The 27,605-nt window shown below is 38.6% G+C and overlaps 2 protein-coding genes and 1 long non-coding RNA gene across 10 annotated transcripts; 2 read left to right on the forward strand and 1 right to left on the reverse strand.

The window, feature by feature from the left end:
* Positions 1–25: 25 nt before the first annotated feature.
* On the reverse strand, positions 26–16,425 carry LOC131531247 (E3 ubiquitin-protein ligase PDZRN3-like). 8 transcript variants are annotated; one of them, XM_058761903.1, is made up of 7 exons: positions 16,287–16,425; positions 14,863–14,921; positions 12,051–12,490; positions 11,086–11,294; positions 7,883–7,994; positions 6,372–6,467; positions 26–2,880 (listed from the first exon to the last, which is right to left on the reverse strand). In XM_058761903.1, the coding sequence occupies exons 3-7, from the start codon at positions 12,093–12,095 to the stop codon at positions 1,429–1,431; spliced, it is 1,914 nt and encodes a 637-aa protein (XP_058617886.1). In that variant the 5' UTR covers positions 12,096–12,490; positions 14,863–14,921; positions 16,287–16,425; the 3' UTR covers positions 26–1,428. The 8 variants fall into 8 exon arrangements, with proteins under 8 accessions (XP_058617886.1, XP_058617885.1, XP_058617884.1 ...); XM_058761902.1 differs by having other exon boundaries at positions 16,158–16,353; XM_058761901.1 differs by having other exon boundaries at positions 14,863–15,063; positions 16,158–16,353.
* Positions 8,655–27,588, forward strand: LOC131531315 (uncharacterized). The gene is made up of 5 exons (XR_009268626.1): positions 8,655–8,793; positions 10,808–10,842; positions 11,055–11,270; positions 25,629–25,750; positions 25,906–27,588. It is a non-coding gene; the product is annotated as an uncharacterized LOC131531315 (long non-coding RNA).
* On the forward strand, positions 16,499–19,047 carry btg2 (B-cell translocation gene 2). The gene is made up of 2 exons (XM_058761984.1): positions 16,499–16,785; positions 17,334–19,047. Exons 1-2 carry the CDS (start codon positions 16,656–16,658, stop codon positions 17,687–17,689), a joined length of 486 nt encoding a protein of 161 aa, XP_058617967.1. The 5' UTR covers positions 16,499–16,655; the 3' UTR covers positions 17,690–19,047.
* Positions 27,589–27,605: the final 17 nt, after the last annotated feature.

The following is a 27,605-nucleotide window of genomic DNA, read 5'->3' on the forward strand; positions in this document are numbered from 1 at the left end:
TTCAATAACGTACAACTCAACGCTCTTTAAGTAGCTAATTAAAATCTCATCTTTATTACAACCACATGTACATCATATCCCAAGAAAATGATTTCTAAAAGTGGAAACGAGCAAAATCCAATGAGAGAGGCAGAGTTTTTCTGTTAATCCGTTCGGGAAGATGTTTCACATCCATTATTCACAGCGTTTGAGTCACGGTGAAAATGACGTGATTTCACCTCAGAAACGAGGGTGAGAGAGCGAGATGTGTCGCAGAGAGTCACAGTTGTGAGGAAAAATTGTAAACACTCCAGTGCTCGTGCACCAAAAATAGTGCAGGTGGGAAAAATCCTGATTTTCTGTTCAAAGAAGAAGAGAAAAAATTATCCGCAAACATCCCACGCTGACACAGGTGACTCCAAATACTTCTACATCATCTGCTTTGGAAAATAATTAGGTCTCGTTCATGAAACGCGAGCAGAACGAATTTGTGTGAATCATTCAGAACACTATTTATTTGTGTAACTGCCATCAGTTTATCAACTTGTGCAGAATTCATTCTGCTGGCGTTTCATATTGTAAAGTTGAAACCTTGTTGTTTGCGGAAAGGTGCGCTGAAAATATCTGATAAATTTGCACGAAACGCAGTTCAGTGCGTCGATCATCTTTCTCTCCAAATTGTTGTACTTCTGTTAACACCACTTATAATTGAGTCTTTATAAAAGTTCTTTGTTTCTTTTCGTGACATCAATTGTGAAGAGCACAAGAAAAATAGCTTTAAAAATACTCTACAGAACTACAGTTATAGTGCAAGAACCCGCACACTTCACAACACACGCTCACGTTTCCGCTGCCTGATCTCCAGCATAACCCGGCACACCCAATCCCCGGCCCTGGCTGCGTATCCGACTCCCGATCCGTCGTTAGATTATCCGATATTATTCCCAGAGAATCAGATTGATGATTGATAGGAGGAGGGGCTGTGCTAACGCCACAGATTAGCTAGAGGAAGACAGTCGGAAAGGGAATTCTTTAAATTTTGTGCAAAAGTGACGTAATTCGGATGTCGTTTATAGGCTAGTTGCAAATCATGTCGAAGAAATTAAATCTCACGGTTAGCACCACCTTAAAATGATCCGTAACGTAAACTTTTCTTGGCACCAAATAAAATTTGTTTTGTCTGGCGTCGGTATCTGTTGTATTGCTTCATGCGGTCGAATCAAACTGCAGTGAATTCGCTCCCTAATAAAACATCTCTTCACAACACAATGCAAAACAAGATACTGCAAATATAACATTTAAAAATCAATGTACTACGGTGTTCGGAAACGTCTGTATCTACAGTAAACCTCAATTTTAGGAGGTAGCTTTGTGTAGTGCGGCCGGTCCAACACACACAAACACACACACACACACAAGTCAATCTGAACACGCACTAGGTGGGTGTCGCTATACAGTTGTGACGGTGAGCAACGACGTAGGGAGTTGCAAGGCGTCTTCGCTAGCGCCCAGGCGCGTTCCGTGCGTCAGGAGTTCCTCTACGGTGGTCCAGTCGTCCAGCAGCTTCCGGTTCCTCATGCGACTTAGTTTCCTCTGGCTCAGTTCGAGAACGGTACTACAACTGTCTCTGTTAGCTCCTCCCATGACTCCGCCGCTATGCACCAATCCTGACACAGCTACGCCGACGTTGTTTCTGGCCTGTCGCTGTTTCTGCAGCATGTGTTCGCGCCGCTCGGTGCGGCTCCAGTAGCGACCCATGCGGACCTCGCTGTGACTCTCTTCGTCTGTGCTCATGCCGCTACGCTCGTCCGCCAATCGGGACGCTCGATCCCGCAGCATCTGGTTCCGCAAAGCTCGCAGATTCCCGCCGGGTGATTTCCTAGCGGGCGTGTGACCCTCCAAGGTGCTGTAGAGTCCGCCTCCGCCACTGGATCCCGCGCGATTGGCAGGTTTCGGCCAGGTTTCGTTGGCGTCCTGACTGGGCGTGTGACTTAGAGTGTGGAACCTGTTGTGGGGCGTCTGTTGGGTCACGAAGCTCATCTGGAGCTGCGGTTCGGTGGATGCTCGGATCCTGCCGTTGGCGCGAAGATCTGGAGGCATGCAGCAGTGTTCGTCAACTGGAGAGATCAGGGACGGTTGACTCATTGCGTGTAGTGTTTGTGTAGGGAGTGCAGTAGGGTGTACAACAGGGTGTGCAACGGCGTGCATAAGTGCCAAGTCCGGCTCCTCAGGGAGATTCATGGGCAGGTCGACTCTGTGGACGCAGGGATGCAGCGTGGCGCTGCAATAGTTGGGCGAGGCCGGGTGACTCGCCCGTCTGCGGTACTCCATCGGTGCTGGGCGGTGATGCAGCGTCCTGCTTCTTCTCAGCATTCCCGCAGAACTCGGATGAGGTGCGGGATTGAACAACGAGCCGCTGCTGGAGCTGTGCCTGTTTAAACACGGACGCTCCGCCTTGCGGTACTGCACGGACGAAACACGTGACAAACCGCGCGATCCCGGGATGGGCGCGCAGACGTTTTGAGGCTGCACCGTCAGCGTTTCTGGGATGGCCTCTAGGGGGTGTTTTATCTGGCTGTCACGCCGCTCGCGTGAGCACGGCTCCCCCTGGTGGAGCATGCGGGCGTTGTAATGGCGCATGCGTTTCTCAAGCAGACGCTGGAAGCGCAGGAACTCGCCGGTGCTGACGCTGTAAAACCCCGAGTCGCTTAATTCCGACGAGATGAAGGACTCCGACGACGGCGACCTGCCGTGGCGCTCCTCAAGCCCCTCTTCTGTCTCTACGCCCGACAGCTCCCCCTGATGGAAGCTACCGTCCGTCCAGCCGAGCCCGCTGTCCAGCTCGTGATGAAGAGGCAGGTAACCCAGGGGTTTCTCCATCATGTAGTCATCATCATCAGTCTGTCGAAAACACACACACACACATATTATGACATTAGAGCAATAAACCATTCAAAGTAATGAGCTACAGTGATTTTACCAGGGTAAAAAGACTCTTTGTGTGATTTTATGTGTTATGTTGTATCTAAAAGCACCCTCTAAAGGTCATTCCACACCGCTAAAAAATAAATACGATCTCACGCTGTGTCAATCAAGTTTACACACTGCCTTTGAAACTTTCGTCCATCATAAAATAAATTTGAATTCCGGTTCTATTTTCTGCATTTTTCGCATAAAAAAAAAAGCACTCTATATAGATCCTTGCACACTGAGTTCACAGAAATCGGTGGTCTTCTTTTTAATATGTGGCTCTAGTATCGCTAGCAAAGCATCAAACTGAGCCACTGACATCCTGAAGTAAACTTTGAATCGTCCGTGATAATCCTGCTGCAAACTCTCTATATCTCAGGATTGGATGGACCCAATATTTCCTTTCTTTTTTTAAGGAGCGAGGACATCAAAATCATCCTCACTGCTTGAAGACTCCATTTAGTACTGTTTTGCGAATCTTTTCGCAACGGATTAATTAATATGCATTGGACTCGGTGTGCAAGGTTTCTGTGCGTGACAAATTTTTAGGATAATGAATACGAAAAAACGCATACGAAAATTTCAGACTCAGTGTGCAATGACCTTAATGGTGAAAAATTAACTGCAATGTTTTTACAGAAGAGCAGCATCATGATGAATACATAAATGATCAGCAATGAATTATTAATAGTAAAAATAATAATATAAAAAAAAAATTATAATTGCTATGCATTTACTAGGATATTCCTGGAGTATTGCAAGTGAACGTTGCTTTATTGTTCATCCCGAAGAGGCACAAAATCACTTTGACAGATTTTTATATTAAATGTTCCCTCCTGCTGGAATGACCTGCCCGACTCAATCCCAGCATCTGAATCCTTAACCATCTTCAAGAATCAGCTAAAAACACATCTCTTCCATCTTTATTTGACCCTCTAACTCTAGCACTCTCTATTCTAATTCTATTCTTTAAAAAAAAACTTGCCCCTTTTAGACTTGTACTCTATTCATTTACTAACTGCTTGTTTTCTTAAAAAAAAAAAAACACTAGCTTGTCTATTATTTTTGTATTCTATCTACTTGTTTTCTTTTTATTTATTATACAATCAACAAAAAGCAAAAAAAAAAGGCCTGTAACACTAGCTTGATCTGTTTTCTATTTATTTATTATATAATTTATTAAAAAACACCTTGCTATGTGCGTTAGGCTAACTCAGACTTGTTATAGCACTTGCATATCATTGCTCTTTTGTTGATTGTGATTGCTTCTGTTGTACTCATTTGCGAGTCTCTTTGGATAAAACTCTTTGCTAAATGACTAAATGTAAATGTATTATGGCTGGTTGCTAGGTGGTTTTTAAATGGTTCAATACTATTGATTTCAACAGATATATTGTTACAGGTTTGTGCATATTTGTTAATTAACAGCAAACTGTTAACAAAAACAACTGTGCAATGAAAACATTTATTTTCAATGACAGCTGAGTTAATTTAAGGCGACATGGGCGTCCGTTGACAATGCAACAAATTTACACAGAGCTTTATATGCAAAGCATATAAAGCAGCGACAGCCAATAGCATTGCATACATTAGATACTGCAGTTGAGTAGAAATGCCGACTATTAATCCACAATGCAGATTAAATCACTGTCAGTGTGAACGCATCTCAAGTAATAAAGAAAAACATAGGAAAAGGTACTTTCCATTTGAATTCGAATGAATTTTATTGATTGAACGGTCTTCTATCGGAGCGCAAGAGTCACTCTGGTGGCTCACAGTCTTCAGCCGTATTTATGATCGCTAGTTGCCTAGTAACACATAACTTACATAATATGTGACTCCTCGCCTCTCGATCTGTGACGGATGAAGAGAATCACACGAGAACCAGAACAACAACAATCCCTCAGATCTGAACTTGCGCCGCTGCTCTACATTCTAGAACACCGCTTCTAGATTAATTCAGTCTGCATTAATTGGTTGCTGTTGCATTTTGACTATATTACAGATGTATTTCACTTCACCACAGTTTTAAAGCAAGACACTACAGGCAAAAACATTCATCACTATTTTTTCATGCACTGGTTAATTTCTAGATTTTGGGCTTTCTGGCTTTTCAAAACGTTGTTTCAGTGGAAAGAAAACATCCAAGATATTTAAGTGTTTGTCAGACTATTTTATTGCAATTTATCTGTTGCATCAGTAGATTTCAATATCTTTAAAAAACATTTTCCCAAAATGAGTTTGTTTCTCCACTTCAGCAGCACTTACATACACCAAATTTTACATTTTTATTCAGATCTATATTGTGAAGGATTTTACTGAAGGGTTTGTTCATGTCATTTCACTGGTTTTATTTTTGCACTTTACCTAGTTGCATCAGTATATTTTAATTACAATACATATCTTTAAAGGCCATTTTCTTAATATGAGTTTGTTTGTCCAGTTCAGCAGCACTTACACACACCAAACCTAACAGTTTTATTCATATTCTGAAAGTTTTTATAGAAGGGTTTGTTAATATATCATTCACACTCATTTATACAATTGCTTAAAACTTGGTCAAAATTTTTTTTTTCTTTTCAGTCTGTTGGTGAAGTATTTTCTGATTTACAGAGCGAAAGAGAAATCAAAATTCCTTCTGTAAAAACCTTTAACTCTAATATGTGACCCTGGACCACAAAACCAGCCATGAGGGTCAATTTTATGAAATTGAGATTTATACATCATCTGAAAGCTGAATAAATAATCTTTCCATTGATGTATGGTTTGTTAGGATCGGACAATATTTGTCTGAGATATAACTATTTGAAAATCTGGAATCTGAGGGTGCAAAAAAATCTAAATATTGAGAAAATCACCTTTAAAGTTGTTCAAATGAAGTTCTTAGCAATGCATATTACTAATCAAAAATTAAGTTTGGATATATTTACGGTAGGAAACTTACAAAACATCTTCACGGAACATCTTTACTTAATATCATAGTGATTTTTGGCATAAAAGAGAAATGGATAATTTTGACCCATACAATGTATTGTTGGCTATTGCTACAAATATACCTGTGCTGCTTATGACTGCTTTTGTGCTGCAGGGTCACATATGTCAACAAAATCAAACAAGAATTTTTCACCTGAGTTCGGATTTCTGTTCTGTGCACTTATTCAAATTAGTGCGTATTTAATTAGACTATGCATATTTAAACATAACATTTCAGAAAACTTGCAATACAAAAATTGTTTGCAATTCTTCATGTTTTCAGTCAACTGGGCAAGTATGTTGATGTTTATTAGTCAGTTTTTACACTATACACCATGCGATGTCTTGCCTTGAACATACACTTTGTACACTACCCAGTGTGCACACTGAATGTTCAATAATTCAGCGGCTCCTGGTCATATATTCTCGCTGTATTTTGTGACTCTCACCTGACTCTGGAAACTTCTGGGTTCATCCAGGTTGGTGTTGCAGCATCTGATCAGACAGTTCTGTCCCTGAGACACGCCGCTGGAGAACTCCGGGTCCTGAAACAAGCACGACACACACTGTTAACCGGAGAACCAGACTGCTGTTCACTCCAGAACCAAGTACATTTTGAATTATTACATCAAGAAGAGCATCATTATTAGGAATGGTGATGTGATTTCAAACCCTTTCTGCTCTTGTGAGAAGAACATGCGTGCATTTCCGCTGCTTTCCTGATGAATTATTAGCATAATGAGGCTGTGATGTGGAAGAGTGATTATTTTAAATGACGGAACAGTAAACGTCTGTCTGTCTCTCTGTCTCTCCTTCAGTCGCTTTATTAAAGGCTCCTTCCTCCTGCGCAATGCACACGTGAAATGTGTGTGTGTGTGTGTGTGTATTCCCAAGCGTAGCTAAATGCATGAATAATTCCAGAGCATAAGAGAGCAGCTCCATTTTGAAAAACGCGTTTGTTTGGAGAACAGCTCACACACACACACACACACAGACAGAGTTTAGCATTTCCTAACACGACACAAACAAGAAGGATGAAACAACTGCTTTAAACACCCATTTAAGCTTGGCATTGCAGAACGATCAGGGTTTGGAAAGACATTTTTGATATTCATGTCAAAGTCTACAATCACACCATAAACCAAAGTGCCTGACAGCGATTATCCTTTGTTCTTTTTTATTTATTTTTTATTATTTACATCATTTTAAATGTAGCACATATCAGACTGGTTTAAAGAGATCAAATTCCTGAAATGATCTGCATGCATAAAACTAACTAGCTAATAATTAACATAAAAAATGACAAAGACATTATAATAATATATTTTCATATATAAATAAAATATAGTAATAAAAAGAAATGCCAGTCATTTCTATTTATTATTGTATTATTTTACTTATAATATATATTTTACTCATTTATTTTAATATAATTTAATTAGACAGGACAAAAATGACTTAAATGTATTTATATTATTATTAATTATTATATTATTAATTATGTAGCTAAAATTAATAACAATATATATATATATATATATATATATATATATTTTTTTTTTTTTTTTGGAGCATACATCATCTCGTCATGAATATTAACATCTGATAATAATCATAATCTGATTATGTAGAAATGCCAGTCATTTCTCATTTTATTTATTTATTGAAATGTATACTAACATATTTGTATTTATGCAAATTTATAATGATATATAAATTTAATAATGATATGGTTATAAATTGAATCATTTTCATAAAAAATGCAATCATACTGAAATAAAAGTATAATATATTAAAAATAGATTTCATTATGGATGTAGTTTTTTATAAATATGGCATATACAGTATGCTATTATAATGAAAGCCACTGGCCATTTTCTTCACATAAAGGGTAAATCAATAACTACATGCATCTCATCATGAATATTGATATCATAATCTGATCATGTTAATATCTTACGTTGTAGGCCAGTCGTTCTCTGTGCTCCAGGTCTCTGGGCGTGTTTGGTAGGTACTCGTACCTGCTTCCTTCTCTACGGGTCCCAGGCAGGGTCATGTGATTGTAGCACGTCCTGAGAACACAACAAACACTCATATATTACACTCATAAATATCTGTAGGAATATTATATGCTGAAAACACAAGTAAGCGCACATCTCTGGCTCCGCCCCCTTCCTCTAAGATGCTGTTATTGTATGTTTGTAAGGAGCTTCTGTGAGCAGCTGACCTCATTCTGATAGAAAGACCAACAGCTGCATTAAGATGCCTAGAAAGAGTGTGATTATATGAAATATGAACATTACATTTCACATTATTGACAACATTTGGTAGTTTATAATAATAATAATGCTATAATAATAAATGCTTGTCTTAATAAACACCACTAAATATAACATATATGAGAGCTTTATTGTCAATTAAGTGTGTTTGCTCACGCAGATAAACTTAATTTTGTACTTACAAAAATCGGCAAAATAAGAGTTTTCCCTACATATTCTATTTTCATGTAAAGTATACACATTTTAATAACAAATATTTACAACAATCTTTTTAAAATCGAGTAAAATTTGAAAATCGGCAAAACTTCGTGCACGTCACCTGATTAGCACGTGCGCGCCGCTGTTTCCTCAGCGAATACAGCGCGAGAGGTGATGTCCGATTCGCGTGCAAATGACTCTTTTGAACCAGTTCTTTTGAATGGGTCCGTCGAGAAGATTCATGAAACAAACTAGCAACTGTTGTGAATCAGAATCACTCAAGCAGCGAATCGTTCAGAGCCGTTATGGACTTCCCAACCTACTCCCTCACTGATTTGCGCGCCATTTTTCGGATTTGAAAATAACCGGCAACCGTTTCTGCGACTAACTGCAGGTAAGTGAGTCTTATTAATCTATTTACTAAATGTTTGTTTATATGACAACTTGTAATTAAAGATACATATTCAAAGCATTTATTATTAGTATGATTATTATTATAATGATTCCATTGTCCTCATTTGTAAGTCGCTTTGGATAAAAGCATCTGCTAAATGACTAAATGTAAATGTGGTTTAGCATATAGCGAGGGCCAAATGTAAGCTCAACAGGTGGATGAGCATAGGTAATCAACACAACATTTACCGCCTTTAAACAATCACAAATGTTCTTACAAATATAAATTTATATGACACAAATATGTCACTGACAGCATCAAATTGGAACAAACAACACTTTAGTCTAAAATGGGACATCAAAATGCACAATACTGTCTTAAGCTAAGACTCTCTGCACTCAAATCTTCTTCTCAATTATTGAATTTGGCAGCAAAAAAGTCATTTGGCAACTAAATGATTCAAATTTAGGAGCTAATGTCTCTCTAATCATGTTTTTAGTCTGGAGCCACTGCATCCTTGATGTTTCCTTCTAGATCTCAATAGGCCAAACGTCTTTGCTATATGAATTCTGTGGTGAGTGTTGATCACATGTGAAGCTGTAAAATGCAGTGAACAATGTAATATGCTTGCATGCACATTCACATGCGCATGAATGCAAAACCTAGCGTGACTGTGCCTTAAGGCCGCTCACATGCTAGAGACGGCTCTTGACGGAGCGCGGCGGATGGGAACACATCAGATGTGTTTTCGAGTTTGAAATCCAGTGGGATGGCATAACTGGACCCGCCCCTCGGACATTCTCACTTGTCAAATTTCGGAAAGTGTTACTTTCAAAAACCCTTGTGTTTTTGGCTCTTGAGAATGAGTTCGTTTGAATGAGTCAGCCAGAAAGATTAATGAATCCACCTCGAGCTTGTTTTGAATCACACTGACTCTGTGAATCGTTTACGGAGTTAACTAGAAGAACTACAAAACATGCAATAAATGGTAAATCTATTTGTGTTACAAATGAGTTTGATTATGATAATGAATTAAAATAATATGAAACAATTACTAGTTGAAGCAGCGTAATGGACTGTTTTTGTTCAGGAAAAATAACTATAATAGAAGAAAAGCCAGTTTGCACCAAGGACGATAACTATAACGATGACTATGTTTTAATAATCGTTAAATTTTTTTTCCAGCTGATGAATGGTAAAACAACTGACAGCCAATCAGAATCCATCCAGCTTTAACAAGCTCAAGCATTTAAAGCTTCTGACGACAAAACTGCAGCGTGCTTATAATAAAGAGAACGTTATTGTGCACTGGTGTGGACAATAATATAGTTATTGTTTTAGTTATATTTATAGTTATCGTTCTTGGAATGAACGCCAGAAACCTTGCACTCTTCATTTCAATTAGCAACAGAATTGAAACGAATGCAATAAGTTGCTAATTTTTACTTAACAGAATCTCAGAAACGCAATGTTCATAAAATGAATAGACGAATAGCATTTTTAGGGCCAGATTTATTAACCGCTTAAAATAGTACTGTCAGGATTTACTAAAGACGCGCAGTAAAGAATTAGCGCTGAAAAAGCATGGACACAGTTATTTTTGCGCCTGGCCTTATTGAATATGCATTTGTAGGAGTTTCCCTTTCAGGCGCAAAATTTATGGGAGGAGAGAGTTAAAATGAATCACTCAATGTGATTTACTAACATTTGCGCTCATCAAATTACTGGGATTTGTGCCATTATTTAACGCCCCAAAAAAGCATATCTTAAAGCAGGTGCTACTTTGCGCTGCTCTTGGTAGATTGCGCTGGTCTTTATGGAAATGATCTTTTCGCACAAAAAGTATTCTCGTAGCGTCATAAAATTACAGTTGAACCACTGATGTCACATGGACTATTTTAACAATCTTCTTACTACGTTTCTGTGCCTTGATCGTGTTAGTATCTTGCTGTCTATGGAGGGTCAGAAAGCTCTCAGATTTCATCAAAAATATCTTTATTTGTGTTCCGAACAGGAACAAAGGTCTTACGGTTTTGGAACGACATGAGGGTGAGTAATTAATGACATCATTTTCATTTTTGGGTGAACTATCCCTTTAATGTGTGCATTGTCAGTAAATCACACGCAGAACTTTCCCCTTCCTTTGGCGCTTTTATGGAATTGCGTTTTAATGTTAATTTGCTTTGTTTTAATAAATCTGGCTCTGTTTAGTAACTATTAAAAGACTGTGTCGCGTGTGAATGTCTGTGTTTGTCCTGCAGGTGGCAGCGGTGAGCTGCAGGTGTGTCGCACCTGTCCGAGGGAGGCAGTCGTGGCAGTGTGCACGAGTGCGGTCGGAGAGGATCCCACGGTCGCTCCGTTTGCGTGCTGCAGTCCGTCGTCCTGTTGTACTGCAGGCTCCGCCCCCGGCCCTCAATCTGAAGCGTGATTGGCTGCTCGTAGCTGGCCAGGATACGGAAGGCCTCTCGCTTCTGCAGGTGAGTCAGATCCCGACCGTGAACCTGAACGACAAGACAAACGCGGTGACCGGAAAGATCGAGATTAATTTGAGCCCTCGTTTAAGCGCGGATCTCGTGCGTTCAGCTGTTTGCCGTACGCTCTATTTCACCTGATTCACTTTATCTCACGCACACACTACTATAGTGAAGCACAGCTGTGTAAACATCCCCAGCAGACGACCCGATCTGTTCAGGACTGAACTGAACCTCAGGCTCACACACACACACACACACACAAAAACACACACACACACTCACTCACACACACATGTCTGGTTTGCTATCCTTGTGGGGACTCTCCATAGGCGTATTGGGTTTTCTACTGTACAGACCGTATATTCTATTGCCCTACACCTAAACCTACCCCTTACAGGAGACTACAGGCATTTTTACTTTCTCAAAAAACTCATTCTGTATGATTTATAAGCTTTTGTACCCATGGCGACCTAAATTTAGGTCCCCACCGTGACATGAGTCCCCATGAGTCTGTGTGTATTCAGGTTTAAGTCCCCACCAGGATATATAAACCTGTACACACACACACACACACACACACACACACGTTATTCTCATGATGAAAATAATGCTGCATCTTCATACCAACACACATCACTGCATGAGTCACGAGAGAGAGAGAGACGGCACACATGTGTATGTGTGTGTGTGAAACAAGACGTGGTGTATCAGCATCAATGTCACTCCTGATCACCATCAGCACACACACTCGTGAGCATTTACACACACACACACCGGACTCACCCCCATCCCGTCGCCCATCCACGGCCCTGACAGTCGACAGCCCATCACCACGGCAACAGATGAGCAGGATCGTGCGCCGATGCTGTGAATTCACCGATGAAGGTGAAGATGATGAAACAGCGACGTAGCCGCTGCCGGCATACATGAACACACACACACACACACACACACAGAGAGAGAGCTGCAGTGAGAGAGACGCGCTGCAGAACCAGACGGACGGACGGAGCGCTGTCTCTCCTCTCTCTCTCTCTCTCTCTGTCTCTCTGAGCGTTTGCTCCAGAACACCGACACTCCAGCGCTCAGGCCCCGCCCACCTCTGCCACGTCCCTGCTGCGATTGGCCAGGCACCTGCGTCTGTCAGCGGAAAGCCAGAGCTGATTGGCCGGCGGGGTTCAGCCCTCGTCAGACGCTCGTGGACTGGGTCTCGTTCAATCAGAGCTCTGAAGACAAAAATATGCATTTAATTAATGAGGGGAATTAATTAACGCACTCATCACTAGTCCTAGTATTAAAGTTGAGTGCGTGCATCGTCCCTAAATCATGAGCTGTCCTGGTGCTTTATTAACTGATCAGGTGCACCAGTTTCACCTGCTAAACAAAAAAAATGCATAGAGACTGCATAGCATCCATCCACAACAATATAGCAATGCCCTGGCATCCACTAGTTTGGATCTGAATTGAGAATTGATACTTAAAATTGAGACATATCTGAGAATTTTACTAGTAGTCCGCTGTATGAAGAATTTTGGGGTATAATGCACTCTTAAAAATAAAGGTGCTTCACGATGCCATAGAAGAACCTTTTTTTGTCTAAATGGTTCCATAAAGAATCTTTAACATCTGTTTCACAAAAGCTTCTTTGTGGAACCAAAAAAGGTTCTTCTGTGGCATCGTGAAGCACCTTTATTTCTAAGAGCGTTGGAAGATGCTTACATTTACAAACTGATACTTCAAGATACCGTCACGGAGATCTCTTCTATAACTCCAGAGGAGATTACGGGGGGAGACATCAGGAGAGAGGTCTAAAGAGAGCTCTGTGCCTGCGCCGGCGTGTTTTGGTCGGGTTTTTAAGGGCTGTGGGATGGAGTTGCCCTGCTAAACTCACTGGTGGGAGATCTGGGACGTGAGCGGAGCTGACAGCCGTCAGGGAAACACACTACAGCAGTGTAACATGCGCGCGTTTCTCCTGCGGCCAGCACATGCAGCGAGCAGAACACACGCCAGAGGAAAGTGCAAATCTGTGTCAAGCCATCAGAAGTTCCAGTAAACCAGAAGAGAGGCATGAATAAATAAACTCGGTGTCCTTAAAGTCAGGGGTCCGCGAGCGGCTCGGAGAGATGGAGACGTTCGCTGACAAAAGGACGTGACAGAATCAGAGCACAAACACTCACGCAAATAAAGCATTCGAGGTCGGGTTGGTTAGTTGTTGCAAACACACAGGAACATGTTTGTGCTCGTTTATAGCTCAGGAGACTTGATTTTCAGATGTTTCTTCTAAAATTCCTCAAACTAAACAAGTCCAGTAAGCTATAAAATGTGGGAGCACAAGACCAGTCGAAACTGAGATTTATGCATCATCTGAAAGCTGAATAAATAATCTTTCCATTGATGTATGGTTTGTTAGGATCGGACAATATTTGAAAATCTGGAATCTGAGGGTGCAAAAAAATCTAAATATTGAGAAAATCACCTTTAAAGTTGTTCAAATGCAGTTCTTAGCAATGCATATTACTAATCAAACATGAAGTTTTGATATATTTACGGTAGGAAATTGACTAAATATCTTCATGGAACATGATCTTGAATGATCTGAGCTGCTCCACATTCATACGTGTCCCTGCAGCACAGAAGCAGTCATAAGCACCACAGCTATATTTGTAGAAATAGTCAACAATACATTGTATGGCTCAGAATTATCCATCTTTCTTTTATGCTAAAATCCATTAGGATATTAATTAGAAATGTTTGAGCTCATACTGAGATATCTCTGCAAATCTGAGCGCAGTTTCAGACATGAAAGATTACTGGGGTCCTTTCTCAGAAGAAACTCGAGCAAAAGACTCTCTCAAGATATCACTTAAGAGATTTATTCAAGGTTGCAATCCCGGATGAAGAGACTCAGAAGTCGTCTCAGATGTTTCTCCAAAAAAAAAAGAAAAAATAGACCATTTGATGAGAAATTAATTTTGCAAAAACATCATCATTCAAAAATCTTTTTTTTTTAAAATTTTTTATGTTATGTTTTATTGTGTTAGTTAGCTGTATTTTTTTAGTTATTATTACTTAATCAAAATAACCCAACCGCATCTTGATTTAGATTAACTGGAATGCACAATGAAAAATAAACATGATTTTTGAAAATGGTTAAAAACTATTTTATCTGTTTTTGCAAATGAACTCTTCATATCTCAGGAGACATCAGAATCTGAGCACAGTTTGAGACATAAACATCCTCTCTGAAACCCTGGCGCTGCACACGAGATTAACAGGGTCTTTTCATCAGGAGAAACATCTGAGAAGCAGCAGTCTTATCTAAGAGGAACAGCTGAGATATTGTGCTTATCGGAGTGTAGATTGTGTTTAAAGAGCTGCAGGAAGGTGCTGCAAGACACTGTGGATCAAACCACTGGTTAGTGTTGAGACGGAGCGACACACACACACACACACACACACACTCTGCTGGAGGGACGTGTCAGCTCAGATCAGAGGAGACAGCAGTTGCACTGCAGGCGGTGTGTGTGTGTGTGTGTGTGTGTGTGTTTGCAGGAGGACACACACCTCCTGTGGGATTACCCATAATGCCCCAGCTCACCTCCAGATGGCGACGTCTTACTCCTGACGACACACGGAGGTCCGACGGGTCACCGGACCCTAAACCAGAGACACAAGTGTGTGTTACATGTGTGTTTGGATACGACACATTCATATAAACAATGAATCGTGTCTCAGCCGGCGCTCAGGAAGACACATGTGTTGCCATGGTGAGAGCCCTTCACATGAACCACATCGACTTCTGCAACACACACACACACACACACGCCACAGCCAAATATAGACAAACCTGCTGTCAGTCCACATGACAAACACACACACAACAGCAGAACCTACCATCTGTGTGCACACCAACCAAACTCACACTATACAGAGTAGTACATTTAGATGTGTGTGTGTATATGTATATATATATATATATAGCATAAAATTTAACAGCAAAAATATAACATAAAATCCTGAAATATTAATGTGCAGCAGAGGATTATTGTGACTGATTTGTGTTATATCAGAAATAAAAGCTGCTGGAAGAGGCGAAGGATGTGAGCGGTCGCCATGGTAACAGATACAGGGATGGCACAGTGACAGAGAGATGCTCTGCGAGTCAGACCGAGACGTTTGCGGACTTTCCCTCTGTGTATGTGGCAAATGCAAACGGAAATAAAAACAAATTAATATTTACCATTGAGTAATTAGCGTGCGATTTAACATCTGTTTGTCGTAACGCGCTTGACCGCCAGGTGTCGCTGCAGCACATCAAAATACAGGTTCACTGCTGAATTTATCGTGTTTTGTTTTGTTTTTTTGCTGTGAGAAATACCACAAGCTGAGTTATACACACGGTGAAACGATATCAACCTAATATCACGCTCTTATCAGCCAATCAGATTCGAGGACCAGAGATAACTGTTGTGTGTGTGTGTGTGTGTGTGTACATATATTTCAAGAGTTAAGATGCAAAAGCCTCTAAGTACTGTTTTATATTTTCCTCTAAAATTATCATTTATATCAGGCTCCTAATAACGAGTATAAACATAGGAACCTGAGAAAAATGTTCATTTTAGAAGAAAATTTCAAACAGTACTTAGAGGCTTTTGCATCTGAACTCTTCATATTTATATATATATATACACACACACACACACACACTGAAAACATTCTGTAATGTCATTCATACAGTTATGCATTTTTATTACGTATGATTTTTTGCGTATTACTAGGAAATCAACAGGGCTTTGAAGCTTTTTGTCAGTTATGTTTGTGGGCTGGTCGTTCAGTTTGTTTAGTTTGATTATTTTTAGGTCGTGTGTAGGTTTCTGCTGAGGTTTCACCTACGCTCGACAGAAGAGAGGAAACCCAGCTCCAAGTGTCGCACGCTTCTATAATTAAACGCCGAAAGTTTACGGTAAGCGCGCGCGTTCACGCCGTCCTCGTTTTTCCCCCGCCGAGTGTCGTCACGCATACCTGAGCTGCGTTCGACGTCAATCTCCATATTTGGACGCGGACGGAAAGCGAGCGTCACCACAACACGCAGTGTTTTCCATCCTGACAACCAATCGCTGGAGCGAGGAAGCCCCGCCCCTCTGTTTCATTGGACGCTGGGCGTGTCGCTCACTCCAGCGCGACTGACGTCAACGGCTCTGCGCGTATTTATCGGAGGATCCGCTGTTGTTCAGCACAGATCAGCGCGCGGAGAAGCGGAAGCCGATTATATCGGACCTCTCTCGGGGAATGTTCATTATTTCATCCTCATCAGACCTCCTGCACTAATTCACCAGCACCAAAGGACAGCAGCTCTTAACGTTCATCTTAAACTCTACTGAACGGAATACAATGACGCTCGGCACCGGAGCGGAGGTTTCTGCCGCCGCGAGTTTCGTTTGCAGACTGTTGCGCAGCCGCGGACGCCTGAGTGACGCGCAGCTCCACGTCTTTAGAGACTGTCTCGCGCAGGCGCTGTCAGGTACTGAAATACACGCTTTTACACTTCATGTAGTAACGTAGTAAACTAATGTGGAGCTCAAAACCAGTCATGAGGGTCAGTTTTCTTAAATTGAGATTTATGCATCATCTGAAAGCTGAATACATAATCTTTCCATTGATTTGTTATGATAGGACAATATTTGTCTGAGATGCAACTATTTGAAAATCTGGACAAATAAAATCACCTTTAAAGTTGTCCAAATGAAGTTCTTAGCAATGCATATTACTAATCAAAAATTAAGTTTTGATATATTTACGATATAAATTTGCAAAATATCTTCATGGAAACATGATCTTTAATTAATATCCTAATGATTTTTGGCATGAAAGAAAAATGTATAATTTTGACCCATACAATGTATTGTTGGCTATTGCTACAAATATACCTGTGTTACTGCTTTTGTGCTCCAGGGTCACGTATAAAAGTATTACCTTTATATCAAAGCATGTTTATATTGGTTGAGTGATCATAGTACATCTAATGCTGAAAGATTTGGATTTTAACGAAAGTGTTTATTTTTCCTCTAGAACACTACCAGCACCACTGGTTCCCTGACCGGCCGCAGAAGGGATCCGGTTACCGCTGCATACGGATCAATCACGAAATGGACCCTCTGATTGGCCGAGCGGCCGGCCGTATTGGACTGACCAGCGGGCAGCTTTTCTCGCTCCTGCCGCGGGAGCTGACTCTCTGGGTCGACCCGTACGAAGTCTCATACCGCATCGGTGAGGACGGCTCCATCTGCGTTCTCTACGAGGCCGAGCCACCTGTCTCAAGCCCCGCCCCCTCGGCGTACGACCAGACGGCGAGCTGCAAAAACCGCTTCATGATGAGCGGCCGAACAAGTCCGCCGAAAAACTACCTGATGATGGTGTCCAGCTGAGCGCGCGACTGGTGTCCGACCAACCACCGAGAGTTTACCGTTCCCGCGACTTCACGTTTAAGGCCTGATCCTAATCCTTTATTTAAAATGAACTTTAAAGCACTGGTTGTTACACGACTGGACGACTGACTCTAGAGATATTTCGGCACTGTGACTCTTATTTGTTTTTATGATCCCAAAACAGGTTTTGGGTGTTTCCACTGGTGCTCGCGCACGGTTTCAGCGCAATTATGATACCTCACGACTCTCATGAGAATGTAAAGCAATTAAAGACCTGAAACGTACTTTGCGCAAAATTTTCTATAAGCTTACAAAGGTTCTCTTCAAAGTCAACCATGATGATGATAATAAAACTAGTATGCGCTTTATAGCGCCACCTGTGGTGACTTCGAGAATGCAACGGAATTGCGTTCAGTGCATTTCAGGCCTAAAACTGTGGTGGTGCTTTATAATTTTTGCAGGAGCTGCGAACGAGAGATGTATATATATCAAATATGTGTCCCTGGAGCACAAAAGCAGTCATAAGCAGCACAGGTATATTTGTAGCAATAGCCAACAATACATTGTATGGGTCAAAATTATACATTTTTCTTTCATGCCAAAAATCATTAGGATATTAATTAAAGATCATGTTCCATGAATGCATTTTGTACATTTCTTACCATAAATAAATCAAAACTTAATTTTTGATTAGTAATATGCATTGCTAAGAACTGCATTTGAGCAACTTTAAAGGTGATTTTCTCAATATTTAGATTTTTTTGCACCCTCAGATTCCAGATTTTCAAATAGTTGTATCTCAGCCAAATATTGTCCAACAAACCATACATCAACGGAAAGATTATTTATTAAGCTTTTCAGATGATGACTTCACAAAATTGACACTTAAGACTGGTTTTGTGCTCCAGAGTCACATTTTTTTACTTTGATATAATGAACAAACTCCCATAATCCCCTCTTGCCTTAACCACAGCGCCACCGCTCCCTTAATAAACGTCACTGCCTGGCTCTTTAAGTCTTACTGTGCAATATTCAGGCAATACGCTCTTGAACCTCTGGTGATGTCATGAACCGAGTCGTGTGGACTGGAGGCTCCACCGCCGGCGTCTCTGGGGAAGTGATTGTGTTTTCCCAGGATGCTTTGCATGTGTTGGTTGGTTCTGGGCCGGAGTGCCAGCAGAGACTCTCGTCTGTAGCATCTCATGGGCTGCTGAGCAGCTCGTTTACTGTTTTAGATGTAGTTTGTAAGCTATTTCGGAGCAGAGTTTCTTTTAATGTACATTTTGTTAAAAATGCATTTGTGCAGATATAGAGCTGTACAGTCGATTTTTATTACAATAAACCTTTTATGAATGAAACGCTCCTCTCTGGTCTGATGTGTTCATGGTGTTGTAATGAAGTTTCATATCTCCCACGAGCGGCGTCTGGTTGGCGTTCGGTGGGCATGCTGGTGCTTTCTGGATGCGTCTGGGCTTGTTTTTCTCCTACACACACTGACAGACTTCAGATGCACTTATCAGCAGCCGCTGCGCTCAGAGATTAGCCGTGAGCCGCCTAACTAGACTACATTATACGGCATCATCGGTGCAACTCACATGAAAGTTAAAATCATGCTGCCTTGTTAAAAAATGAACTGACAATTTGTCTATTGGCAGCATTATGTGAATTGTTTTAAGCACATGTATGCAATCCCAGAATGCACTACATGCAATTTTGTATCATATTTTGAAATGCATCTAATTATGTTTATCTGTAAATTTCTTAGTATATTTGTATACTTATTACACTTTTCATTTTAGGCCTTATATATATATATATGATTTATACTGTATGTACACAGATTTCATTCTCATTTTTACTTCTATTTAAATCAGTTTTTCTGTATTTAAATATGCAACAACCATTTAAAGACAACAAATAGTTTTGCTGTGCTTGTATGACAACTAAGAAATATAGTAAAACAACCAAATTGTGCTTTAAAAAAAGGATAAATCTCTCTAAAATAGACTTTTACTCAACTGTAAGTCAAATTGTTTGCTTATCATCAAAAATACTAGTGTTAAATTACTGGAATGAATGAGTCTTGTAGCTAAATTAATATTAAACTATTAGAGTTAGTCGTGAGTGACATTTAGCAACATGCTAACGTCAAACTCTTTTTAAATCAATTATGAGCAACAAGTTATTGTCAAATTATTGGATTGAATGAAATTTTAGGTGCAAACTAATAAAAAGCTGTTAGTGATTGAATTGTCATGTTATCAGACGAGTAGTGAAATGTAACGGAGTTACATAATTTAATTACAAAATAAATGTAATTGTAATTAGTTATAGTTACTACAAAAAAATGTGTAATTAAGTTACAGTTACTTATGAAAATGTTAACGATAACAAAGGAGGTTACATTTGAATATTTCTTTACACGTATAGATTTAATTTACTGCTCTAAAATATGAGACACGTACTTATTCCATAACTCTTTATTATTATTATTATTATTATTATTGAAGATTAAGTTAACTGTTTTTTCCAAGGCTTTGTTAGATGCCAGTGTTTCCCATCATAACTATGCAAAGATTTGATTTCAAAAACAGTATCATATCTACTAAACCATTTCTTGTTATGATTTTAACTCTGTAGTAACCAGAATTATCAGAATTTTACTAGAATCAGAACGATCTCAAAGTAAAAAGAGGTGCTAAAGTCTGATTTTGTGGAGGCTGTGCTTTAAAATTAAGCTATTATAATCAATTTAAGTGAAGAAGGATACTGTAAGTCTGACAGTAATCGGTGTTATACATGCTAACATCAAACTATTGAAATCAACTGTGAATGAATGTTTATCTATAACTTATATTAAACTTGTGCTCAGTAGTTCAGTCGTCAACTTAGCATCTTGCTAACAGCAAACTTTACTGTAAATGGTCTGTTTTATTTTGCCTCAAATATATCACAGTCGCTGCCTGGGTGAAGAGTTCACATGATCCCTCATGAGGCGTCGCTGGGGTTAGCGCACTAGATCTCTGAAAGGGTAGCTGTCTATTTAGGCGGTATAGACTGCGCTATTGTGTCCCTCTGGTTGTTTTGTTCTGTTTGTGAGCGATTACGGTCAGCAGAGGATTTAGGAGGGTTTCTGTCCTGACGTCATAAAAGCACAATCGCTGCTTTAATTGAGGCTGTTTTGTGAGCGTGTGTGTGTGTGTGTGTGTGTGTGTGCACGCGAGTCAGACACAAACACACACGGGCAGATGGCTGGTTGAGCGCGAGGCTGCCCACATATGGAGATGCACACTATTGTTCAGAGACGCTGCTGACGCTTGAACACACACACACACACACACACACACACACACTCAGACATACACACACTCACACACACACACACACACACACACACGTGTTTCTGTGAATTATGGGGACTTTCCATATACTCATATTGTTTTTATACTGACCAAACGATATCCTCTTACAGGAAAACTGTTTGCATTCTTACACTTTCAGATAAACATCATTTACTATTTTAATCATTTTTTTCCCCTCCTGGAGACCACAGGCCAGTCCCCACAATGTCAAACATTTCAGGTTTTACTATCCTTGTGGTGACATTTGGTCACTCACACACACACACACACACACACACACACACACACACACACACAAACAGACACACACATACAGACAGACAGACTCACACACACACACACACACACACACACACACACACAGAGAGAGAGACACGAACACACACACAATCTGTATAGCTATCTTTGTGAGGACATACACTGACACAACCCAATCTCCAGCTCCTGACCCTAACCTTCAGAACTAAGTGCCTCACCCAAACCCTCACCCTAAACCTACCCTTTACCCGATTATAACCTGACCCCTGAAACCAAGTCTTGACCCTCAAACAGGCCTTTAAAGGGGTCCCAGAAAGTGAGGACTGGTCAAAATGTCCTCACTTTACAAGACTGTCCTCACTCCGATGGTCTAAAACTCAAACCGGCCCTCACAAAGATAGCTGTACAAGTACACACACACACACACACACACACACACACACACACACACACAGAGACACACACACACACACACACACACACAGAGACTCACACACACACACACACACACACACACACACACACACACACACACACACACACACACACACACACAGACTCACACACACACACACACACACACACACACAGAGACTCACACACACACACACACACACACACACACACACAGACTCACACACACACACACACACACACACACACAGAGACTCACACACACACACACACACACACACACACACACACACACACACACACACACACACACACACACACACACACACAGAGACTCACACACACACACACACACACACACACACACACACACACACCATCAGCTCAATGGAACAGAGACGAACACAAAGAGAGAGAGATTCTTTACAAAGAGATGATTGGAGAGTTTATGTTCAAAGACACGCAGGCGTTTCAAGTGTCTGGTTTGCGTCAGCTGTTCTCACTCGCTCTCTTCAGGTGGAGTCTGATTTCATGGCTCGTGACCTCTGACCCTTCAGCTGCGGGGGTGTCTTGCCGTGTGATTGGCTGACATCCACTAATGTATTTAAATTGTATTTGTGTGTGTGTTTGTCTTTTATCCCTGGTGCAGCATCTCTTTTAAACAAAGCAGTAAATGCTCGAGCTCACGATAAAATCTCTGGCTTTTGATGGAAGACAAATCTGAGACGTTAATGAGAGAAACTCGAGAGGAGATGTGTATATGTGAGATTATAGGCTCAGGTTTCAGAAGCATTCAACCTTCCGCTAAACGTCTAACATCAGCTAATGTGTTTAAACTGAGCTTTGTGTGTGTGCGTCTTTTATTTCTATATTCATTTTAAACTGGTGGTCTCACCAAGAAGCGTCTGAGGCTTTACTACTAAGTTTCTTTTCTATGTTTTCTACATTTTTAGTACTATTTGTTACTATGTGTCAATTTTATGGCTGTTTTGAAGTTGTTTGTGAGCCCTAACTTTAGACGATGTGATACACAATGAGGTTTTTTTAAGTGTCTCGTCTGATTGAGCGGTTCTCATTTGTTCTGTTCAGATAGGATCTGAAAACCACTCCACGGTTTCCCTGCAATGTGATTAGCTAATGTATTTAAATTGTGTGTGTGTGTATCTTTTATTCCTAGCAAAGTCCATTTTAAATAACGCAAAATAGCCTCACAAAGAAGTGTCCAAGTTTTGTTTCTGTTTCTAAGGTTTTTCTTAGTTTAATACTAAGTTTCTAACCCCCGGTTTCACAGACAAGGCTTAAGACTAATCCCAGACTAAAATGTAAATCTGAGCTGTTTCAACTGAAATAAACTCGCTCTGACTGATCTTAAAATATATCAGTGTCTTTGTTTTGTCTCGAGATGCACACCAGGTGGTGACCAGTAATGGTTTTTCTAAGCATGTTTATTAAAATTACTTAAATGTCCTAATTGAACAATGGCCTAATCCTGGCTTAGTCTAAGCCCTGTCTGTGAAACCAGGCCTACGTTTAGTTCAGTACTAAATTTTTAAGTTGTTTTTTTTTTTTTTCCTAAGTTAAGTTTTTTAAGTTTCAAAGATTTTATTTACTTTTTCTAAGTTTAGTACTAAGTTTTTAAGTTGTTGTTTTTTTTCTAAGTTTAGTACTAAGTTTTTTAAGTTTCTAAGTTTAGTACTAAGTTTTTAAGTTGTTTTTTTTCTAAGTTTAGTACTAAGTTTTTAAGTTGTTTTTTTTCTAAGTTTAGTTCTAAGTTTTTAAGTTTCGAAGTTTTTTTTTCTAAGTTTAGTACTAAGTTTTTAAGTTTCAAGTTTTTTTTCTAAGTTTAGTACTAAGTTTTTAAGTTGTTTTTTTCTAAGTTTAGTACTAAGTTTTTTAAGTTTCTAAGTTTAGTACTAAGTTTTTAAGTTTCTAAGTTTTTTTTTCTAAGTTTAGTACTAAGTTTTTAAGTTTCTAAGTTTTTTTTTCTAAGTTTAGTACTAAGTTTTTAAGTTTCGAAGTTTTTTTTTCTAAGTTTAGTACTAAGTTTTTAAGTTGTTGTTTTTTTTCTAAGTTTAGTACTAAGTTTTTAAGTTTCGAAGTTTTTTTTTCTAAGTTTAGTACTAAGTTTTTAAGTTGTTTTTTTCTAAGTTTAGTTCTAAGTTTTTAAGTTTTAAGTTTTTTTTTCTAAGTTTAGTACTAAGTTTTTAAGTTTGAAGTTTTTTTTCTAAGTTTAGTACTAAGTTTTTAAGTTTAGTACTAAGTTTTTAAGTTGTTGTTTTTTTCTAAGTTTAGTACTAAGTTTTTAAGTTTTAGGTTTTTTTTTCTAAGTTTAGTACTAAGTTTTTAAGTTTCGAAGTTTTTTTTCTAAGTTTAGTACTAAGTTTTTAAGTTTCGAAGTTTTTTTTTCTAAGTTTAGTACTAAGTTTTTAAGTTGTTGTTTTTTTCTAAGTTTAGTACTAAGTTTTTAAGTTTTAAGTTTTTTTTCTAAGTTTAGTACTAAGTTTTTAAGTTGTTTTTTTCTAAGTTTAGTACTAAGTTTTTAAGTTTGAAGTTTTTTTTCTAAGTTTAGTACTAAGTTTTTAAGTTTTAAGTTTTTTTTCTAAGTTTAGTACTAAGTTTTTAAGTTTTAAGTTTTTTTTCTAAGTTTAGTACTAAGTTTTTAAGTTGTTGTTTTTTTCTAAGTTTAGTACTAAGTTTTTAAGTTTTAAGTTTTTTTTCTAAGTTTAGTACTAAGTTTTTAAGTTGTTTTTTTCTAAGTTTAGTTCTAAGTTTTTAAGTTTTTTTTCTAAGTTTAGTACTAAGTTTTTAAGTTTTAAGTTTTTTTTTTTTTTCTAAGTTTAGTACTAAGTTTTTAAGTTTCTAAGTTTAGTACTAAGTTTTTAAGTTTCTAAGTTTTTTTTCTAAGTTTAGTACTAAGTTTTTAAGTTTCTAAGTTTAGTACTAAGTTTTTAAGTTTCTAAGTTTAGTACTAAGTTTTTAAGTTTCTAAGTTTTTTTTTCTAAGTTAAGTTTTTAAGTTGTTTTTTTTTTTTTTCTAAGTTTAGTACTAAGTTTTTCCAAGTTTAGCACCAAGTTTTTTAAGTTTCTAAGTTTAGTACTAAGTTTTTAAGTTTCTAAGTTTTTTTTCTAAGTTTAGTTCTAAGTTTTTAAGTTTCTAAGTTTAGTACTAAGTTTTTAAGTTTCAAGTTTTTTTTCTAAGTTTAGTACTAAGTTTTTAAGTTTCAAGTTTTTTTCCAAGTTTAGTACTAAGTTTTTAAGTTTCTAAGTTTAGTACTAAGTTTTTCCAAGTTTAGCACCAAGTTTTTTAAGTTTCTAAGTTTTTTTTCTAAGTTTAGCACCAAGTTTTTTAAGTTTCTAAGTTTTTTTTCTAAGTTTAGTACTAAGTTTTTAAGTTTCAAGTTTTTTTTCTAAGTTTAGCACCAAGTTTTTTAAGTTTCTAAGTTTAGTACTAAGTTTTTAAGTTTCAAGTTTTTTTTCTAAGTTTAGCACCAAGTTTTTTAAGTTTCTAAGTTTAGTACTAAGTTTTTCCAAGTTTAGCACCAAGTTTTTTAAGTTTCAAGTTTTTTTTCTAAGTTTAGTACTAAGTTTTTAAGTTGTTGTTTTTTTCTAAGTTTAGTACTAAGTTTTTAAGTTTTAAGTTTTTTTTCTAAGTTTAGTACTAAGTTTTTAAGTTTTTCTGATTTGAGTACTATTTTATTTTTCTATTTTTAAATATATATATATATATATATATATATAGATTTTTATAGTTTTGTTATTTGTGAGCCCTAACCTAAAATACATTTCTATCACTATGTGACCATAATGTTTTTTAATCTGAATTTTTTCATTTTTATTTGATTTGATATTTGATGATATGTTCAATGAGTCTCGGTTGCTTCAGCTGTTGTCATTTGTTCTGTTTAGGTGGAATATGATGTCGTGATGGGGGTCAACCCTGTTGAGCTTCCTGTGTGACCTCTGACCCTTCAGCTGCGTGGTTTTCTTGCCACGTGATTGGCTGACGGTCGTATCTGGGCAGATCTGAGGTCAATTCTTGGGTTTTTACACACTGTTTCTAATTAAATCTGATAAATATGATATATGTCATAATCACATGGTGGCGGTTGGTGTGCAGGCGGGGGGTTTTAGGGCCATTTGTTTAGTTGGTTAATCCCTGAAACACTATGACCCTCTTTTGCAGACACGAGACAAAGAAAACACGCACACGGTGAGCTGTTCTCTGATTATTTTGCTAGTGCTTATAAAGCTGGTTGTTAATCTGATCAGGAGTTAGTCTGCATTAAACACACACACACACACACACAAGTGAACTTTGCATGTTATTTCATGGACACAGCAGATGTGATATGGACGTGATTTAATCTGTTGTAAAATCACAATGGCCCTTGAACTGGTGCAATTTGGATATTTCTACTAAAACCTATATATTCAGAGGTTTGAAAGAAATTAATATTTTTATTCAGTAAGAACACGTTAAATTGATCAAAAGAGACATTTATGATGTTACAAAAGATTTCTATTTCAAATAAATGCTGTTCTTTTGAACTTTCTATTCATCTGTGAATCCTGAAAAATAAAATGTGTCACGATTTCCGCAAAAATATTGTGCAGCACAACTGTTTTCAACATTGATAATAATCAGAAATGTTTCTTTAGCAGCAAATCAGCATATTAGAATGATTTCTGAAGATCATGTGACACTGAAGACTGCAGTAATGATGCTGAAAATACAGCTGCACATCACATAAATAAATTACAGTTTAACACATATTCACATAGAAAACAGCTTTTTTACATTATAATAATATTTCACCATTTTTAGGGAAAATCAGACCAAGTTTTCATGATGGTCTTAACTAGTAAATATCAACTAATCATATTATTTACAGTATTTTTGTGTCTTGTGTACAATATGTTTCTCTAAAAAAGGATTTTGTGATTTTTGCTTAATGAGGTCATTAAACATTTAAATGTCATGAAATAGAAACTCACTTTGGTTTGACCATACGGTAAAAAAAAAACCTTTCATGATGTCACTTCCTTATAATGAAGAGGGGAACCACCACGGCAGAAAGTGAGGAACAAAGACAAGTACTTTAAGACTAAAATACACGTGTTTTGACGATATTCAGTTCTCAGTGAAAAACCATTTAGTTAATCAAAGCAACATCACAAGAATATATATATAGATATAGATGAACAGTAATGTGAATTAGTAAGTGAAGAGATTTTCTAGGGTTGTTTTATTTATGTATCTCGCTGTGTTTTAGTGGTGAGCGTGTCTGCGCGTGTGTGTGTGTGTGTGTGTGTGTGTGTGTGTGTGGTATTTCCCCCTTCGCACCCGTGTTTCTGGATCAGAGAGTCGCACACAAATGATTTGCAAATCAAACCTGTTCAGCTGAATGCTCCTGGAGTTTCACAAACATCATTCACGAAGCCCCAGCGTCCCGCAGGCGTGTGAACGACAGCCATTCAGAGAGTGTGTGTGTGTGTGTGTGTGTCAGACGGGTGGAGGAAGGGTGTCACGCCGTCGTATCGCACACACACTGGTCAAACTGTCTGCTGAAGTCCCTCAGGAGAAATAAGTCATCACTAGTCATCATCTAATGCGGAGCAGTTCAGATCTTTTGATGAGATGCGTTTGAGCTTATATTAGGATCCAAGACTTTTGATGCAGCACAGTTTCAGACGTTTTTGTGTGTTTATATTTATCCCCGGTGCAATAACTTTAAAACATAGGTAAAATAGTCTCGCCGGGAAGTGTTTTAGTAGTTTTAGTATAAGTTTATATGTTTTTTCCCCGAGGTTATGGTACTATGTTTTTTTTTGTTTGTTTGTTTTTCAAAAATTTCTACATTTTAGTACTAAGTTCCTGATTTA

The sequence above is a fragment of the Onychostoma macrolepis genome, chromosome 22 (assembly GCF_012432095.1).
Source record: "Onychostoma macrolepis isolate SWU-2019 chromosome 22, ASM1243209v1, whole genome shotgun sequence".
Lineage (NCBI taxonomy): Eukaryota > Metazoa > Chordata > Actinopteri > Cypriniformes > Cyprinidae > Onychostoma > Onychostoma macrolepis.

Excerpts from the sequence above, each read along its gene's own strand:
- btg2 (XM_058761984.1), top strand. The coding sequence starts at position 16,656 with ATGACGCTCGGCACCGGAGCGGAGGTTTCTGCCGCCGCGAGTTTCGTT. Across the intron at positions 16,786-17,333 it reads TCTCGCGCAGGCGCTGTCAG|AACACTACCAGCACCACTGG; the intron begins GTACTGAAATAC and ends TTTTTCCTCTAG.
- LOC131531247 (XM_058761903.1), bottom strand. The coding sequence starts at position 12,095 with ATGGGCTGTCGACTGTCAGGGCCGTGGATGGGCGACGGGATGGGG. Across the intron at positions 11,295-12,050 it reads GGATGGGCGACGGGATGGGG|GTTCACGGTCGGGATCTGAC; the intron begins GTGAGTCCGGTG and ends CTTGTCGTTCAG. Across the intron at positions 6,468-7,882 it reads GAGAACGACTGGCCTACAAC|GACCCGGAGTTCTCCAGCGG; the intron begins GTAAGATATTAA and ends TGCTTGTTTCAG.